The 19,090-nt window shown below is 41.3% G+C and overlaps 1 protein-coding gene across 6 annotated transcripts in view; it reads right to left on the bottom strand.

The window, feature by feature from the left end:
* The window catches only part of ATG7 (autophagy related 7), a 182,170-nt gene that overhangs the window by 54,449 nt on the left and 108,631 nt on the right, over positions 1–19,090 (bottom strand). The window contains exon 18 of one of the 6 annotated variants that reach the window (XM_044451279.1): positions 16,794–16,934. The exons of the other annotated variants lie outside the window; for them this stretch is intronic. Within the exon in view, the coding sequence (XP_044307214.1) occupies positions 16,917–16,934 (18 nt within the window). The 3' untranslated portion in view covers positions 16,794–16,916. Of the gene's footprint in view, positions 1–16,793; positions 16,935–19,090 lie in introns of those variants that run through there. 6 annotated transcript variants of the gene reach the window in all.

Here is a 19,090-nt window from a genome sequence, read left to right as displayed (position 1 = left end):
TCACAGAGCCCTTATTCTAAGGTAAGAAGGTATGATAGAAACTTGGTTCATTTCATGTAACTACAGCCTATATTGCAAGGGATTGGTGATGAAAACAACTCCCTTACAAGGATGCCTCAGATCAGTGCATGCCTCTGTCTCTATCATCGTCCCTCATCTCATTATATTTTTCCCTATTTCATTTTAATAAAATAAAATGTGTCCTAAGGGATCTCCCTCCATTCTTGCACTGCTATGTCTTGCAATCACAAATACAAGCATAGGAATGAGGAGGGGGCATCCAATCAGCCTCTCGTCAGCCAACAGGGTGTTATGTGTCCACCCATCTCTCCCCGCTCACTTCCCCCCACATCTGCCTTGGAGAGCCGAGCAATTCCCTGAGCAGAAGGCTGCAGGATGGAGGACAGCTGGAGAAAGTCATGTTGGAGGAGGGCCAGACCACTCACGCCATCTTGGATTTCACCCAGAGTGAGGAACGGACAGAGGCATTGCAGGGTACCCTGCGCTGTGCCCTGCCTGGCTGATGTTGCCAAGCACTTGTGATGGCCACTCAGGAGCATTTCTTGGGCTCTGGGTAGTCGAAGGGCTAATTTTCCTGCAAACGCCCTTGAATGTCATGGCCAGCGTTAGAGGCTTGGCCTGGATTCTCCCACTGGGAGCAGGGCCTTTTCAGTGGTGCGCCAACACTGTGGAACGCCTCCAGCAGGTCTTTGGTGAAGGCCGATTGATGTGCCTGTTGTGACTTTCTTGCTCAGTTTTGTTATTTCTACTGATGGGTTATTCCTGTGGATGCCTTTCATTTGTATGGTTATGATTTCAGTATTCATTTGTTAGCAATACTTCTATACAACTTAAAAATTTAAATCCAATACTGGCTGTTATGTGCTTATTTTAAGCCATTTTTTGAAAGAATGCAGAATAAAACTAATAAATGAATTATGATTATATTGCATTTATACCCTTCCTATGAAGCATACAAGGCAGGTTTCAGTCTTCCTGCACTCCCTTCTATCCCCACTACAACCACCCTGTGAAGTAGCGTAGCCTGATAGTGAGTGACGGGCCCACCCACTGAGCTCCATGGTTGAGTGGGAACTAGAACCCGGATTTGTCAGGCCCCCAATACAGCACCCCACACGGGTTCATATTTCAAAATATCAATGTGCATTTCTAAATCAATTCAAAGTAGAGTCTGATGTAAAAGCAACCTTTCCATCGGCCTCTTTCCCCACAAGCAGAACGACACACGTGCAATCATGCTGCATTCTCCTGATGTCTGCCATGAGCCGAAGAGTGCTGAATAAAAAAAGGTGGTACATAAGGATCTAACAGAGACAACTGCATGTTTTCAAGGTGCTGCCTCGGAGCCCATCCTCCAGCCAATGCTCATCAAATCCCAGAAAAGGTGTCAGCAGATACAGACAGCAGGAGTTTGGCCTCGGAAGCGGGAATTCACAACGGAGTGTGCAGCTTTATCTGCTAAAGTGTCTCATTGGAGGTCTTGGGGCCAAAACAATCTCAACTTAGCTTCAAATGCATCCTGTCAAAGCATGCAAGCAATTTTTAATTTCTAACTTACTTTTCATATATACTGAGAACCTGGAAATAAATCTAATGAATGCTTTCTATAATATCAAATTACATATATAGTCAGAATAGGTAATTATTGCTGGATAGTTAAACATTCTCGGAAGATCAGAAACATGCAGGTTTAAGAGCCTAAGACTGCATTGAAACACTGCATTAAAAATACCCATACCTTGCCACATCAGGCCATCGGGTCCATTATGCTATTATGCTACCTGGGAAGCACTTTCTCCCTGGATTTAGGTAACATATTGACCGTGGTAGGGATTATCTTCCCAAGCTCCTGACAACTGGCAGGTTGCAAAAGCTAATTTGCTGCCTGTTCCCTTCAATGTACTCTGAGGAAAAATGGCCAGACATTTAGTAGCGAGCTCTCCCCACGCCTCCCTATGCCAGCCTGCTCCCCATGCTTTTTACTACCCTTATGAGATAGGAGAAAAACGATTTCCAATAGATGGAACACAAACCAGCTTTTCAGCATAAAAAATGGAATGTGGATTTAACCTGGAGAATCCTGTTTTCAAAAGTGTGTGTGATGTTCCTCTTTGAATGCAGACATCTATTTGTCTGTAATAATTTACTGCATGACATGAGTCAGCCTCCTGACAAAATCTAATGACACAGAGAAAGATGTGTGATTCATTATAATAGATTACAAGGGCGCTACGACAGAACATTGCTGTATGTCCCTGTTTTGCATATGCTACTTGAGCCTGTACCAAAAGGAAGCTGCAAAACAAAAACGGGCATCAAGTACAAGAGTCACTGCTCTAACTTGAATCATATTTAGAGGATTTTTAGCATTTCAAAAGTACAACCAGTCTGCATGCTGGCTATGCGACTGTTGCGTGCAGCTGAATGTGAGATTTTGGCCGAGATAAATGGGCTGATCAGGCGGCCTGACCTTTTCTGCAAATGGAAAGCGAAGACAGCTTCCTGACTGGAAATCCTGAACCAGCCTCAGCCCAATACTCAACCTGCAATATTAACAGTGAACTACAGTGCAGGACTGCTAGATGCGCCTCTCCCTTGCCCCCCCCCCCCCCGTAAGCCTCCAAACTGCAGCAGGAATGCCATGGCGGGCTACTCCCTCTGCCCAACTGCAATGTGGGAACAGCAGCAATAAAAGGGTTTCCTAAAAGTGGCTCTCTCCGCTTTGGCCCAACCTACAAGAAAGAGCTAATATCTCTTGAAGACACCACAAGGTTCTTGCATACTCTTTGGAGGAGCATACTACAGGGTGGTTTCATTCTCGCAGATTCCCTTCCACAAGTGGCACCTACCACTTGCGGACCGGAAAGCTATTCCCTGTAGCAGCAGCTGGAAACAAGCATATATACTGAACTGTCCCAAACAAAGAGGTGAGTGTCTCTTCTCATTTCTACCCTTCCTCCAAGACACAACCGAATTAGCAGAACCCACCACCGCCTGAGCAACAAAATGGAGGGAGAGCTCAAGTGCCCCACTGGATACTGCCCTTGGAGCCAAAGCAGCAGCATTTCATGTGAACCGCACTGCAGGGCTGTCATAAGCCAGCTGCTTTCTTCCAGTCACAGTCCTTCCACCCTGCAGCAAGAAGTCAATGAGCTGCATTTGCATTTCCACCAGCTGGGCTGTTTTTAAATGTTTCCTGGTAAATAACAGAGATAGAGAAAACATTAACCCCTTTCTCTGGGGCTAACATTTTGTAGGATTTCTTGTGGGGGGGGGGGGGGGGGGGAGTCGCTAACACTTAGGGCCTCAGGATTCAGTCCATAATTCATTGCTGTTTTCACTTGCTCCATAACTATTTCTTCTAGCAGGAAACTTTTTTTCCCTTACAAATTGGTGGTCAGTGAGTGATCCTGAGAGTCATTTTATGCTTCTGTCTGAGAGATACACTGATAAATCAGTTGCCACGGCTAATGTGGATGAGGCTTATAATGCCTCTCCGGTTATGTTGCATGACAGATTCAGCAGACTGGTTGATACTGATAATGATTATCTGATCATTGGCCAGGACTACTGAGATGTTAGAGTCAAGTGCTGGATAGTAATATTCCTCCTCCTAAGAAGCAGATGGAGTAGTTCAGGCCAATAACATTGAGCTTGATTTGAGCGATTCTTGGACTTCACATCCCAGCAAGACTACACCTTTATTTCATCAGTATATCAGAACTGCTTTAGCTTCGATTACTTTTACTGCTTTCACTCCAATTGCTTTTACTTAGATTACATACAATCTCAGACCACAGGCCAGTCTTCCCTGAATTGCAATTTTCAGATTTTCTGAGGTCCTGGGACTTCATTACCATAATGTTTCTCTTCTTCATGATGAGAAGGTTAAAAACCAGATTTCTGCTTAACTACTGGAATATTTTGAAGATAATGAAGGCATGGTTGCTTTTTGTGTTACTGAGCAGGAGGCTCATAAAGGTTTTATATGAAGTTGAATTATTGGCTATGCTTTCAAAGCTTAAAAGAAAATCAATTCACTAAATTCTTGATAAGAAATGGATATCTTTTATAGTCCAGTCTACTTCCTTAAATTTATCTGCAGAAAGTTAAGTATGGGCTGAATAATATTCTTTCACAACACACACAACAAACTTTAACCAGTTTGTGAAGAGGCACATTGGGAAAATGGTGAGTTTTTACTAATCTTTTAGCACATTGACAAAAAGCAAAAATGTTTTCTCTATTAAAATGAGAATGATAGGCTACATACCTCTGCCACAGATAAACTTATTTAAAGTTTTATTCTGGCTTGTACTGTAAAGATAATGAAACATTAGAAGAGGATATGGATGCTTATTGTGCTATTTTTTATTGATTAATTTGGGCTGATAGATTGCACCAAGTTATTACAATACTGCTTTAACCAGACTAGGTGGAATTTATTTAGCACGGACAGGGAGCTGATAATCTTAGATCAGTTGTTTATTTAACAGTTTAAAACTCTTGAACAAGAACAAGACTGGACTACTATGGCTTCTTTGGATGCTAAAAATGCATCCAAATTAATTGGAAAATTATTTTTGCTGCACTTAGTAAATTTAACTTTCTTGGCGAATTTATAAAATGGATCAAAAATTTAGATTTAACCTCTAGGGCTCAAGTTCTAACTAACATTTTAAAATATTTCTTTCTTTTTTACTTGGACTGGACAGGAATGTCCACCTTTTCCATTGATACTTATGTTTGGAATCCCTGAGATGTGCCATTAGACAGGATGGTAGTATCCAGGCTTAGTGCTGCTTAGAATTTAAAATTATTATTTATGTGGATGATCTCTTGCTGTCTACATTGCATCTATCCCAACTTCAATGTACTTGACAACTATTTATAGTGATTTGTCTGGTTTTTCAAATAACTGGTTTAAGTTTGAATTGATGCTGATTTTGGAAATGATAGCGTATTAGCTAACTGGTAACTTCTGCAGTGGTCAGATTTCATTAATTATTTGGAAATACTTATCCCCTGGGATATATCTGTAGTGGTTAATTGACTAATGAGAACTCATGGGATATAGACAGATGGGCAATGCTAAAGTTGCAATTATGGGGTAAGTTTAATTCATTTAAGATTGATAGCATACCTGGCAAATATTTTTTTACATTTTAACTCTCCATTGCACAATTGATTGAGGTGTGCATGTTTTGTCTCTGCCACAAATATCTTTGAAGAGGATGCAATACTTTATCCAGGAAGGAGGCTTTGACTTTTCAGATCTTCCATTATATCTTCAACATGATTTCTACTAAATTTGCCATTAGGCTCTTTGGATGTTACATGGAAAATGTTGCTCCCCCAGCTATGGTTACTAGGAACATGTGGTAGATAATATTGTGTCAATTGCATTTTTAGCCATTTTTAAGTGCTCAATTGACTTTTATGGAAAAATCCAGATTTAAACAGACTTACACAGATAAGTGGATTTTTACTTTGGGTCAATTAGTGGGGTCTGAATATGAGTTTCTGCTATTTTAATTTGTATGCCAGATATTTGCCTGCCATAGTTGAATGACAATACTTGCAGTCATAATATTTATAGGAGTCTGGGGTTGGCCCAGCAGAATACCTATGATCCATAAGTTACAAATATTTATTATTGATGAATAAATATAATAAACACAATCTAAAGAAAGAATGAAATAGGGAATTAGATTGTCCTATTCACTCTAATCAATGGATTATAATATTGCCATCTATAACTGAATATCAAATGGATATCAGTTTATGGCTTATTTAACCAAATTCTTGTTTTGTATTTATTGGACACCACAACACCTTTTGAATAAGGGGTTGTCTAAGTCAGCTAAATGCTGGAGGTGTGATACTGCTAATACTTCCTTTAATCATATTTTTGGCAAGGTACAGTAGAGGCTTCTTTTAGAAGTTCATAATACAGATAAATTAGATAAATTAAAAGAACGTCAGTACAAAACTTATCGACATACCTGCTTCCTGGAATTTAACACATAGTCAAGGTGAATGTTTTTACTTCCATGTTTCTAATGTAGGGACCCAACGTTTAGAGAAAAATACAATTTTAAGTGACATTAAGACGATAAGAGTTTAGTTGCATGTGCCAGCCTGACAACATGGATAAACTGGTCCCCTGAGATTTCATTTTACTTGCAAACAAAGATTTAGGCAGACATCTAATTTGGTTCCTGGTTTTATAGCTAGTTTCAAGATATTTTAGGGCCCACTCAATCGAGCTGTAAAACTGAGCTGTCTACATTTCAACACAGTTTCTAGATTCATCCCACAGAAATGAATAGATGACATGAATGACTCAATCTTAATGTACTAGAGACAGCATTTCAGCATGATGAGGTACCTGGACTATACCAGCACAAGAATATTTTCATACAAATGTAAAACTTCTTGCAAGGTTACCCATTTCTAATGGAAAGAAATCTGTCTTTCAAAAAACCCCAGAACAGTTGTCTTTGGAATAGAAATGAAATAATTAGATTTGCAATGAAAATCGTAATACATATCCTACCCTGGCATCCTCAAGAACTGACTTTGGATGGAGATGATAGGAGTGTAATCCAACATATTGTAGGGAACCAGCTTAAAGAAGACTGCTCTATTATCTGAATCATTTAGATAATGTTTACTGGAGCCACATTTGCTCTTTAACCAAGATAGTAAGTTTCAGGTATAAGGTTTTAAACCTTGAATAATTAGAGACTGATGTCCTGTTTATTCTAAATTTTTCCACTAAGGCAGCACAACAATTTACCAGTTGACTTATAAAGGTACAATTGCAGATTTTAGAACTTTTCTAAGAACATCATGAGATATTAAGGAAAATTTTGAGTGTTACCTCCTTTTTTTATAAAATACTGGAAGGACAGATGGCCAGATGGCTAATTAGGTGACAAGCAGTGGGAGCTCAGCTGAACAATTACAGGAAGATCAACAGTTGTCATTATGATAACGAATGGCTTCAGAGTTCGTTATTGAAGTCATATTCCCAAAGGCTGTGGTAGTGGGAATTTACTTCTCAACACAGCCTTTTCATATTGCTATGTCTGTTTTGGCCTTAGGCTACATATTAGAAACGATAAAAGAAGTCCTTTCATACAGTTTTAAAATCAGAGCAGTTGCACTGCCAGTATCAACATGACAAAATGCTTTTGGCTAGAACGAGGAAAAGCTCTGCAGTAAGTACCAGACAAGTGTGAACAGAAACTTTCTTAGCCAATCAAAGCACAACCTTATCTCATCACACACTGTTTTTTACCTTTTTATATTTTAGCCAAATTTAGTAACTGTTACTTTGGCAGTAATTACAGAACAAGTTCAGCACAATTATTCTATCGTCAAAAGGTGAAGCACTGTTTTCAGGCTCCTTTTTCAGTCAGCCCAGTGCCAATGTAACCAGGGCACTTCCTGTATAGCCTGAGACAGGAAGTTACGCAGCGAGGGAACGCCTTTCCTTCAGATGGGAAAACGTAGCATTTTGCTGCATCATGGATAGAAATCATTGTTCTCCTTGTTTCTTTACTTACAGAAGGCACTATCCTATCTATGTTTAGATAGAAAAAGGCCTACAGTGTCCAGCAGACATTAGGATTGCACCCTAAGTTTTATACTATAACCAAAATCAGAAATTTTCTGATTTGATTTGAAGGACATTACCTTCTGTATACAGAAGCAGCATTGATCTAGTATTAAAAATGGCTTTAAAACACAATGTACCAAGGCTGATATTAACATACTCCATAACATCTTGAATTGTGCCATTTTTCCAGTTTGGTTGTGAAAATTTTTGTTCCATTTGCTCCTGCTAGCTTGACCTGATCTTCACTGAGTCAATCCAATTCATGGATTCTCTATGTTTTAAAAAATGATGATATGTACAAATTGGATATTTGGTGAATGTTGAAATTTAGATCAGGATACTTTATCATTTACTCTCTGATCTGCAAGTGTCAAGAACACAGATTCAGCTATCTAAAATGAGACACCCTACTTTGTAAATTTCCTTCTGTTTCAGCTGTTAATGGAAGCACTGAACCAACAAAGCAAACCTATGGCTAGGCTTGCAAAGACCAGTGGAAGTATAGTAATTTTTTTCTGCTCTCTAGCTGGCAGCTGGCTTCCTGTAACTTGAGTCCATTATTCTCTGTCCTGCACTCTGGGATGATTGAGAAGAGATCCTGTCCTTCCTCTTTGTGACAGCCTTTCAAGTACTTGTAGAGAGCTATCAGATCTCCCCCCTCAGTCTTCTTTTCTTGAAGCTAAACATGCCCAGTTCTTTCAATCCCTCTTCACTGTTTCCAGTCCCTGGATCATCCTTGTTACCCTCCTCTAAACCTTTTCCAGTTCGTCTGCATCTTTTTTAGACAATGGTAGCCAGAACTAGATGTAATACTCCAGAGAAGGTCTAACCAATGCTGAGTAAGGGGAAACTAGTACTTCACAGGATTTGAAAGAGATACTTCTACTAATGCAGCTGAAAATGGCATTTGCCCATTTTGCAGCTACACCATATTGTTGGCTCATATTCATACTGTGATCTAGAACAATTTCAAGAACCTCCTCATTTGCAGTATTGTTGAGTCAAGTATTCCCTACCCTGTAATCATGCATTTGGTTTCTTTTTCCTAGGTATGGAACTTGGCAATTGTCCCTATTGCATTTCAGCTTGTTGTTCTCAGTCCAGTGCTCCAATACTTCCCCTTCATCAGGAAGGTCATAGATCTTCTTTTGCAAGAAAGAGTCAAAGTAGGAATTGAGCACTTCTGCCTTTTGTTATCTGTTCTCATGTGGAGTAGTTGCCTCCTCCCACCATTTCTTACCACTACTTTGGATATATTTGAAGAAGACTTTTTGTTGCTTTTAGCATCCTTTGCTTCACCTCAGTTCATTCCTAGCTTTTGCTTCCTAATGACATATCTGCCATTCCGCTCTACCTGGCTGTATTCTTTATTTGTAGCTTGATCTTCCTTCCACTTCCCATACATGTCCTTTTCAGTTTTCAGATATCTCTAAGCTTTTTGTGAAGCTACACAGGTGTCTTCTATCCATTTTTCTTGTTGTAAATTATGCCTTTAGAATTTGCTTTTTAAAAGAATCCCCACTGTCAGAGTCTGAGACATGGGCAGCAGAATAACTGGGGTACCGGGACCTGGACAACTAAGCCCATGTCTGCACTACAATCCTTAAGCAAGTCAAGCAGTTCCAATTCAGAGCTGAGAGTAAAAGAAGCACAAGGCAAGATACAGGCCACCATACAACAATGTAGTCAGGGCAGGCCTGGAGTCAATAACCGATGAAGCAATACAAACAGGAGAAGATACCTCGGGATCAGGGCAGGGGCAACCAGAAGCCAAGAGGTGACCACAGCATGTCAGAGCATCTTCATTGCTGAGGCAGCTTTTCAGAGGAAGAGACTGTTCTTATACAACACTTCCCTCAGGGCTCTCAGGTGGTACTCATGAGGGTCCTGGTAGCTGCAGCAGATTGAGGGAGTAATCCTACGACTATCAGAGCTGTTGTTCCAGTGCTCAGTCAGTAAATGGAACCTTGAAGCTGCCTCACTCCTGACACCCATCCATCTTGGGCTCCTTTTCTCATTAGAGTCACTTGCCATGGAACTTGACTTATCATCGTTCTGAGTTTATTAAAATGGGCTTTCCTGAAATCCAGGATACACATTTGGCTGCATTTGGCTTTTGTTTCTTTTAGAATCAAGAATTCACTTACGGCACGGTCACTTTCCTCCAGAGTTACCATAGCTGCCACTTCATCCACTAGATCTTCCTTCTTGATTAGTAGCAAGGCAAGGAGAGCAGTTCCTCTAGTTCCTTCCTCCACTTTCCATTATCAGCAACACACGTTAGGAATCTCTTGGAGGAATCATGTTTGCATAATTTGTCTCCCAACAGAAATCAAGGAAATTGAAGTTCCCCATGAACAACAAGAACTTGTCTCCTTGAAAGAATACTGTATTGATTCTCTATAAGCTGTCTAGAGATCTTGCAATGGATATAGATGAGATACAAATGCTTTAAATAAACAAACAGACCCTGGCAATTTGCTTTTCAAAAGTGTCATCCTCCTCTTCTCCTTGACCGGGTGGTTGGTACTACACTCCAACCACTGTGCTCCTTTTATTCCTTGCTCCATTTATATTAATCCAGATGCTCTCAATCGTGCTACTAAGCTCCTCATGTTCTTCTGTGCAGCGATAAGTATCGTCACATATCCACCTCCCTTTCTGTTCCTTCTGTTCTTCTTGAACAGATAATACCCTTCAATTGTTGAATGCCAGTCATGGAAGTCATCCCAACAAATTTCAGTTATACTTATCAGGTCGTATTCACCCTCCTGTATTCAGAATTCAGGTATATGTATGTATGCATTTTTAAATTTATACACCACAGCCTATAGGACAACAGTTCATACTTTAGGATTTTTCAACCATATGCTTTATACTGAAGCTTTTTTCCCAACATTTCTTGAAAGACTATAACTGGGCAGTATTAGAGCTGCTTTCTCTTCTGTGCTGCATAATCCTTTGTTGGTTGCTACGCCCAGGTGTACTTCTTCCTCCCCTGCAAGATTCACTTTAAAGCTCTCCTGATAAACTTCCTCATGCTGTGGCCAAACACACATTTCCAGTCCTTGTAAGCTGCAACCCATCCTTTGCCAGCAGATGATCTTCCAGGAAGTGTTGGATCTTCCATTGTCCCAGAATGCAAATTTCTCATGTCAGCACCACCTTCATAGCCAGGCATCCACTTTTCTTTCCATCTGTTTGTCTTCCAAGAACTGGAAGGACTGAAGAGAAAACTATCCGAGCCCCAAAGTTCTTGACTTTCCTCCCTAAAGCTTCAAAGTCTGCTGTGATTTCTTCAAAGCTCCACTTGGCAGTGTCATTTGTTCCCACATGTATAAGAAGGAAGGGATACGTTGTCAGTGGGCTGTATGAGCCTTGGGAGTCTTTCTGTAATCTCACTAATCTGCTCTCCAGGGAGCCAGCATACCTGCCGAGTTCACAGGTCTTCCTGACATACATGTGTTTCCATCCCATGCAACAGGGCGTCTCCCACAACTAACGCTCTTCTCTCCTTGTTCTTGCAAGCCAGTCCTTGGCTGACCTTTGGCCTCTTGTTCAGGGTTGCATGGGATGACTTGTAGTTCTTCCATGCCAGGCTGCCCTCCAATCTCATTCTTGCGTAACTGAAAGTGGTTCAATAGTTCCACTGCTTCTGCTGGCGCAGAGTGTCTGCTGTTTCTTCTAGTTCTCCTGCACCTAACTGTCATTCTTTTCCAGGGAGTTTCCTCCTCATTTTCCCTTCCCTCAGAGTTTTCTTCTTCTCTGCCTCAGCTTGCTGTTGCACTTCTAGCTTCTGTATAACTCTTAGCTGTGGCAGTTTCATCACTCTGTCCAAAAGCTCTTCATCATCTTTTATCACCTAGAGGGTGGACACTTGCTGCTGTAGTGCTCTCACCATTTTTCTAACAGGGCTACTAGCTTGCACTTGTTGCACGTGAAAACAAAGATTGTACAAATGTTTCAGGTCACCACCAATGGGGACTCTTCTCAGACCATTCTTTCTTCTGCCTTTTTTATTCTCCCTTGTAGGGCCTGGTGTAACAACCAGTGCTTTCTCCTGTCTTCCCTGAAGGTTGACAAAACGGTCCTACCAGTAAATGGGAGTGTGTTACAAGGAAGAAAACAAAGGGGGCAAAAACTAAGGGGAAAAAGAAAAAAAGTTAGGGACCTTCCCTGCCAACCTCCTGCTTGCTCTCCGGTCACTTGCTCCCAGGGAGCTTGGCTGCTTATCCCAGAGTCCCTGGACCAGCTGAGGCAGCTTCTGCTGATCTGCTCAGCTGGGAATCAGGAACCAGAATGAGGATCTTCACCCACACAGCTGCTGCTAGTAATCAGTTCACTCCCTTTCAGTTGCAACTCTCAGGAGCACACGGCTTCTTGGAAAAGACTGTTGCTGGCTAGTCCAGACCCCTCACCCCTTTGTTTCCTCTTCCATTAAAACTCTGCTGCCAAACTCATTTGTTTTCCCTGTTCACTCTGTCGGATCGCTCACTCTCTGGTTGCTCGTATCCTAGAGTCCCTGAACCAGCTGGGACAGCTTCTTCTGATCTGCTCAGCAAGGACACAGGAACCAGAATTCCTAGAACTGCTACAACCGTACCATGGAGGGAAATATCTAATTCTGCCTTTGCATTTGGGGAACACATCACTCATGAAACGAGAACCCAGCATTTCCAGACACAAAAGGAAACAAGCAGATTGGTGCAGTCTGTACAATGGTGCAGGTCAGTGCGTCTTGCAGAAGGGAGCTCCACTGAGCTGCCCTGCTTTGGAAATGGGTGTTTGCCCTTGCTTCCAGGACTCCCACAAGCACACCAGAAATAACAGAGATAGAGCAGCAGTGCTGGACACTGTCCTAAAGTTTCACCAAGTCTGTATCACTCCGAGGCATGCAGAGCATTCATATGAGCATTTCTGAGCAATTTCTGAGCATAAATATTAATTTGCCTCCCTAAATGTTGCACTTGTTCGCAGAAGCCTGGCCATGGCTAAACCCTCACCTAGGAGGAAGGAGTCATGTGAAGCAGCCGTGGTAAGTTGCAGGCTTATGTTCTCCCCCTTCCCTTTTCATTTTCTAGAGCAGTTGTGTGCAGGAGATTGGAAGCATCCATCTAGCTTGCTATTGTTCACACAATAACTGCACTTTGGTGTTCTGTCCAAGGACAAACTATCATTAGAAAATAAGCAAGGATCAGAAGCCACAATCTGAACCCGGCTTGTTCTAAAAAGCCATAGTTCAAATGACTCTCAATTTGCCCTTGCGGGATGCAATGGCTCAGTCAGAAAGGATTGAGAATGTTTGCCATCTTCTCCTCACAACTGCAAGGAAAGGAGGAAGCTGCATAGGTCATGCAAGCGGTTTGCATTAACTCAGGATCACAGCAGCATACCCCTATGGCATATCACAATCTGCTTTTGAAATTCATCTTGGTTCCTTTAGGCTCACAGAACTGGTCCCTCGGTCCTTTGGTTGTTCTCTCCTGTTTCCCCTGCATCACTGCCATTAATTAATGGGGAAAATGTATGTTTACTTTTTTCTGTATAAGCACGCATACAAATCCAACTTGAACATACAGTTAAATTATATTCATATGGCATACTTTCCCTTCATCCCAAAAGGAACAAAAGATAGCAGCTGTACATGGACGGATCCTTTCAGAACAGGAAGCTGGCGCAAGGACAGCTCGACGCCACTCCCTCAGTCTTGATCTGAGCCTCCAATACTGCCAATAATTTCAATTATTGCATTTGAAACAGTGAAATGTAAAGTTTCATATTCCTACTATTATAAATGCATTATAATTCATATTATGTATTAACAGAAAGCAGCTTAACAGTAACTGAAGATTAAAGAGGTTAATGAGTGACAAGAACATGTCATATATACTTGTTTTCATGTATTCCTTGGCCCTGGCAGATGTTTTAGTGGGTGTGGGTCAGCTGGCAGTTTTTAATATTCTTAAAAGTCTTGTTTGAACATGTTTATGGAGAATTAAACTTGTACTTTACTTATAATCTCTTCTTCTCAGATCTCTATGAATGAATGATGTATGATTTAATTTGCCAAACTTTTGATTTCCCTCAACTTGGATGAGATCATAGCATTCTAAGCACAACAATTATTAGCTCTCTCTGCCTGAAGGATGAAAAGAGCTGGCAGTCTGCATTGCAATAGTCATATCCTGATAATATGCTACCTTGTAGACCTGCTTTTCTTTCAAGAAATGCTTCAGTTCAAATTACATACTGGAGACCAAGGCCAAGATCATTCACACTGTTTGTACTCCCAATGGGTGTGAAAGCTGGACAGTGAAGAAAGCTGACAAAAAGAAAATTGATGTGTTGGAAACATGGTGCCAGAAGAGAACTTTGCAAATACACTGGATTGACAGATGAGCAAGTAGCTGTTAGCTCAAATCGAGGCAGAATTTACCCGTGAAGTAAACAAGATGAAACTGAAGCTATCGTACTTCAGGTGCACTATGAGAAAGCAAGAGGCACTGGAGATGACATACATGCGAGGGAAAGTTGAAGAAAATGTGCAACTGTGGGATGGATCGATGCCATAAAGGAAGCCACAGTCCTGAGTTCACTAGAGCTGACAAGGTCAGGACATTTTGGAAGACATTCATTTACAGGGTTGCCATAAATCAGAGACACCTTGATGGAACACAGCAACAAACACATACGATTCAAGATTGAGTTATATAATTTCAAAGATTTGAAATCAGCTCAGAAGAACACACGATTTATAGAGAGTCACAAAGATAACAACAAAATCAAACAAATGTAATTTGATAATTTACAGTCTTTGATGTGTCTCTAAAGCCTACGCCATTTTCAGCACCAGTCCATGCTATGCGAACTACTTCCTGTTTAAGATCAGAGAATTCTAGTGTCAATAGTTAAGACAGAAATTAGTAAGATGGTAATAGTAAGACCAGAATTTAGCTCAATGCTTAAAAAGAAAAGTATCATTTATAGAGTACATTCCAAATGTCCAAATATGCATTAATATAAAAGCTCTGAACAGGAGGTCAACATATTACTGTGAAGGAGACTGGAAAAGGGAAAACGACCTGTGAACATTCCCCAGGCAAGTAAACAGCTGAGGTGAGACTTCAGTCAGGAACTCCCAAGCTTATTCCTCGCATTCTTAACTACACCAGTTTTCAAAGCTTATAATTTATGCGAAGCATTTGTGCCACAGCTTTCCAAATGTGCTCAAGGCAGCTAATAATTTTTACACATAAAATTCAATTCAACAAATATTGAAATACTCAGGCCACAACTGTCCCAACTAGCCAACATCTTTAGGAGTTGGGTCTTTTGTGGTTTCTTAAACCGAAGCAGGTAACATGCAATATAGACAAATCTGCACGGTGTTCCCTAAAGCCAGGGTCCTTGGGAAGGCTCTCCTTCAAACCCTAGACAGCCTCATCTTCCAAACCGGGGCAGTGTGAAGTAGAACCCATGATGACTATCTTGGCCAGTAAATGTTTTCATGGGGTGGAGACTAAGGATCTTCCCTCACATAAGTATGTCTCTAGGTCATAAAGAACTTGTAAGATTAATACCTGTACCCTGCATTGGCCCCAGATGTGGCTGTACATGCTCCACCTGCCTATGCCACTCAATAATTAGCCACCACTACTTTCAGTTTCTTCAGAGTCTTTCAGGGAAGTCCCATACAGAATGTACTAAAGTGGCAATTCCTTCAGCATAGACAGGCATTGATAATTGTTTAGGGCCAACAGCATGCTAACTTAGCAGAAGTGACTGAGAAAAAGCACTTAACATCGCCACCTGCTTATCCTGCAAGGTAAATGGATTCAGGAGCATCTGTAGACCATGGAGTGGTTGTAGCGCTGCTACATTATTAGCCTTCATCTAGGAGACGTCTGCCACCAAGCACAGATTCAGGACTGACAAAGTTGTTCCTAGGTGATCAGATATAAACTACAGAACTGGATTTCCTCAGCACACTATGGAGAATGCAGCCTATTACAGACTTTATTTCTCATAATTTGTCCTGTAATACTTTCTCAACCTACAAATTTGAAACTGTTTCCTTTCAGTGCAGTGACATTATTCTAGCTTGCATCACAGTGTTTCCATTCAATTAGCTAATGTGCATAAGGTCTTGGAAACAATAGTGGGTGGTGTTTCCTGGAACAGGGAGTTGCTTGACACACTTGGAGGCACCAGGCCTACGTACGCTTCCATCTGATGGCAATATTAGATCACACAGTGCAATCTTCAGAGGAGATCCAGGAGCAGAAATAATTATGTTCTTGCCAAAACCGGGACACAGGGAATGGAAAGTCCATTTTAGAGCTCAATTAATATTATTTAAAATATCCAGATTCAAGTGTTATTGACTGTGTAATAAATCAGCCACTGCAAATTGTTCAGCCTATTAAACAATGAGGTGTTATTGATGTTCTTCATAATGCAAGAAGTTAACAAACCAAGAACTTAAATTTGTAATGTACTGTGGGTTGGATCCAGAAATCCCATTCTGTACGTAGAGGGATACCACTGGTGGAATGCGACGACTGGATCTTCCTCTCTTTTCCACAATTCCCCCCACACACTCCAGGACTCCTCCACTGGGTCTCCCAGTTTGGGATGTGTGACGGGAAGACCAGGTGGAAGAAAGGATGCAGTTCTCCAATTCCAGCAGTGGAAACCTTCAACATGCATGACAAGATTCCCAAACCCAATCTATTTAAATTTAAAAGAAACCAAGTATTGGATGGTTGTCATTCCTAACTGTCCTTAGGGAGACCCTTGTTTATAAAGAGGCCTTTGATTAGCGGTGGCTTTACTGTCAAGAACAGGACAGGAGACTTTCACCAGTTCTTTCCCCCTGCAATGCCCTGTGCCACCTCCTGTGACATCCTTGAAGGTTCCCAATTCAATAGAACAGATTTTCAAATGCACTGGCAAAAAATGAAAAGGGCTTCCATGGGAGGTGGTTGAAGCCCCATCAGTCAGGGTGTTTACGGATAGGCTGGACATGCACATGGTAGGCATGTCATGAATAGAGCCAGCTGGAGCTGGAGGTCAGACTAGATGGTCCAGGAAACCCCTTCTGACTCACTCTGTTTCTATTTGAGTCTGACTGGAGCTGAAGTCCAACCACCTGGAAGGCACCAGGTTTGCGAAAGTTGAGGTAGTGGTTGATCATGACACAGAATGTCTGTACAGCAGCAACTGAATGTAGAACTTCATTCTCAAGTTGGTTAGGTTGGCTTCTTCATTACTGGCTTTTAGATATCTGTAAAACCCATAGTATTCTTGTGAGAATGGAATGATTAATACTGCTGTTTCATTTCAGGAGATTCCTGTTTCCTCATAATTTATCTATTTTTTCCATTTTAGTTGAATAAATTGTCTTTTTGTTGTACAGTTTTGTTCTGAATCACCCTGAACACTCATTGGGTGGAGAGGATATTGAGAAAACCGTCAAATAAAATATAGAAATTAGGGTTTAATAACAAATAAGGTTTGTAAAGTTATCCCTGGCACAGATTTTTCTAATCACTGATCTGGCAGCACTTGTTTCATTGTCTGTCTAGAGATTTCCAGCTGAATCATGTTAAAGTTCCACAAGAGCCTTAGCTGTAATTAATGTTTAATATTTTATGTTGTGAGCATACAAAATGAAAGTCCTTCATGGCTTATTAAATCTAGCAAGGGGGAAGCAGTGTCCAAAAGGCTGGAAATGTCTCATACAGCAGGAGTGTTTCCAGCTTCTTTAAAAGAACCTGCAATTCAACTGCCCCTGAAGAAACCTATCTGGACCTATTGTGTTCTGATCAGCCAACCTGCCTGCCTGAGATAGCTGGGAGGACCTGCGTTGCCACTCTTCCACCCTAACTTCCATGCAGGCAAAGACAGAAGGTTTCTAATGCTAGGATGAAGTGAGCATGGAGCTTACCAACTGACCTGCTGCCTAGTGGACAAAAATACTCCTTCTTTCAGAAGAGACCTAGTGAGATGCTCGGTCCAGCCTGATGACCCAAGCAGAAGAGCCTCTCCCAAAGGAATAGAGAATAAGGTTGCCATCTGGGAATCCCACGACAAACAGCAAGTAAAGAGGGACATGGCAGAAGTGTACAATATTGTGCACTGGGGAGAAGTTGGATAGGGTGATCTCCCTTTCCCATAAAATTTGTCAGAGAATTTGTCCTCATCCAATGATTCTGAGCAGTGGGAGATTCCAGAAAGATAAAAGGATGCATTTTTAATCTTTAATGATATTATTTATATCTTACAAAAAAATTCTGTATAATATAGTTAGAATCACAAGAATCACAGAGGGGCAGAAGCGACAAGATTAATGGATTCTGATGAGAAAAAAATATGTCAGAGGAAATCCAGCTCATGCAGATTATTTATGTGATTCATTCCGTAGCTAACCATGTGTGTGTGTTAATCACAGATGCAGAGATGGCCACCAACTTGGAAAGCTTAAATGTGGATTAGGGTAATTAACGGGGATAAGGTTATCAACAGGTATTAGTGGTGATGGCTCTATGCAGTCTCCTGGATCGGAAGCATTAGCAGCTGCTAGGAACAAGAGCAGGAGGGATCGTGCATTCATGTCCTGTGTGTGGGCTTCCAAAGGTCATCTGATTGGTTACTGCTGGAACAGAGTTCTGGACAAGAGTACTGACTCTTCTTATAGTCTCATCTCAAAATACTCAGAGACTAGAAACCATATGTTAATAGGTATACTAGTCATAGTCCATAAGTTAATGAAGTCACAAACTATATTGTTAGAATCTCTTGAGATAAAAGGAATATAGCGAACACACATTTTATGGGGGGCGTGTGCAAAAGTAATAAATGACACATATGAAAGAGCACATGCAACTGGAGAGTAACCCTGATATCCATGTGTTACATGCATGTAAACTGCATGTAAACATAGCTGAAAAATACTCTCAACCACGACACAGTCATGTGCACCATACTGGACACTTAATTCAGGGGACCATCAAAACCAACATAGTTTTGAGTACTGTCCAGTGGAGATGTCTGTAAGTCTCTGAATGCAGAAGATTATGGGTGTTCTGTGCAGGCTGTAAACAGCATGAAGGCAATATTTCCTCCATGCTCCTCCTACCCTGCAGATCAGCTAGATGGCCAGTTCTGGCTGTTTATATGAGGTGTTTCTGATAGGGTAGGAATGAGGCTAGGGTGCTGCTAGGTTAGATTATATGCTGGTAATCCCAAGTCCCCTCCCACCACTCCTGGAAAGCCTTCTTACTCCTCCCAGGTCACTCTTACAACCTCAGCTGGTGTGGTCCCTTCAGCGGTAGCTGTGACAGGAGAAAGGCAATTCAAAGATGGATCCCCAGATCTGAGGACGGACCTCTATTCTGGCCTTGGAGCTTGGAATCCAAAGAATCTGATTGTTCCCTTAAA

The sequence above is a fragment of the Varanus komodoensis genome, unplaced genomic scaffold (genome assembly GCF_004798865.1).
Source record: "Varanus komodoensis strain SLA01 unplaced genomic scaffold, ASM479886v1 scaffold6_2, whole genome shotgun sequence".
Taxonomy (NCBI): domain Eukaryota; kingdom Metazoa; phylum Chordata; class Lepidosauria; order Squamata; family Varanidae; genus Varanus; species Varanus komodoensis.
Note: the sequence above shows the minus strand (reverse complement) of the source record. Positions and strands in the feature narration are given on the sequence as shown.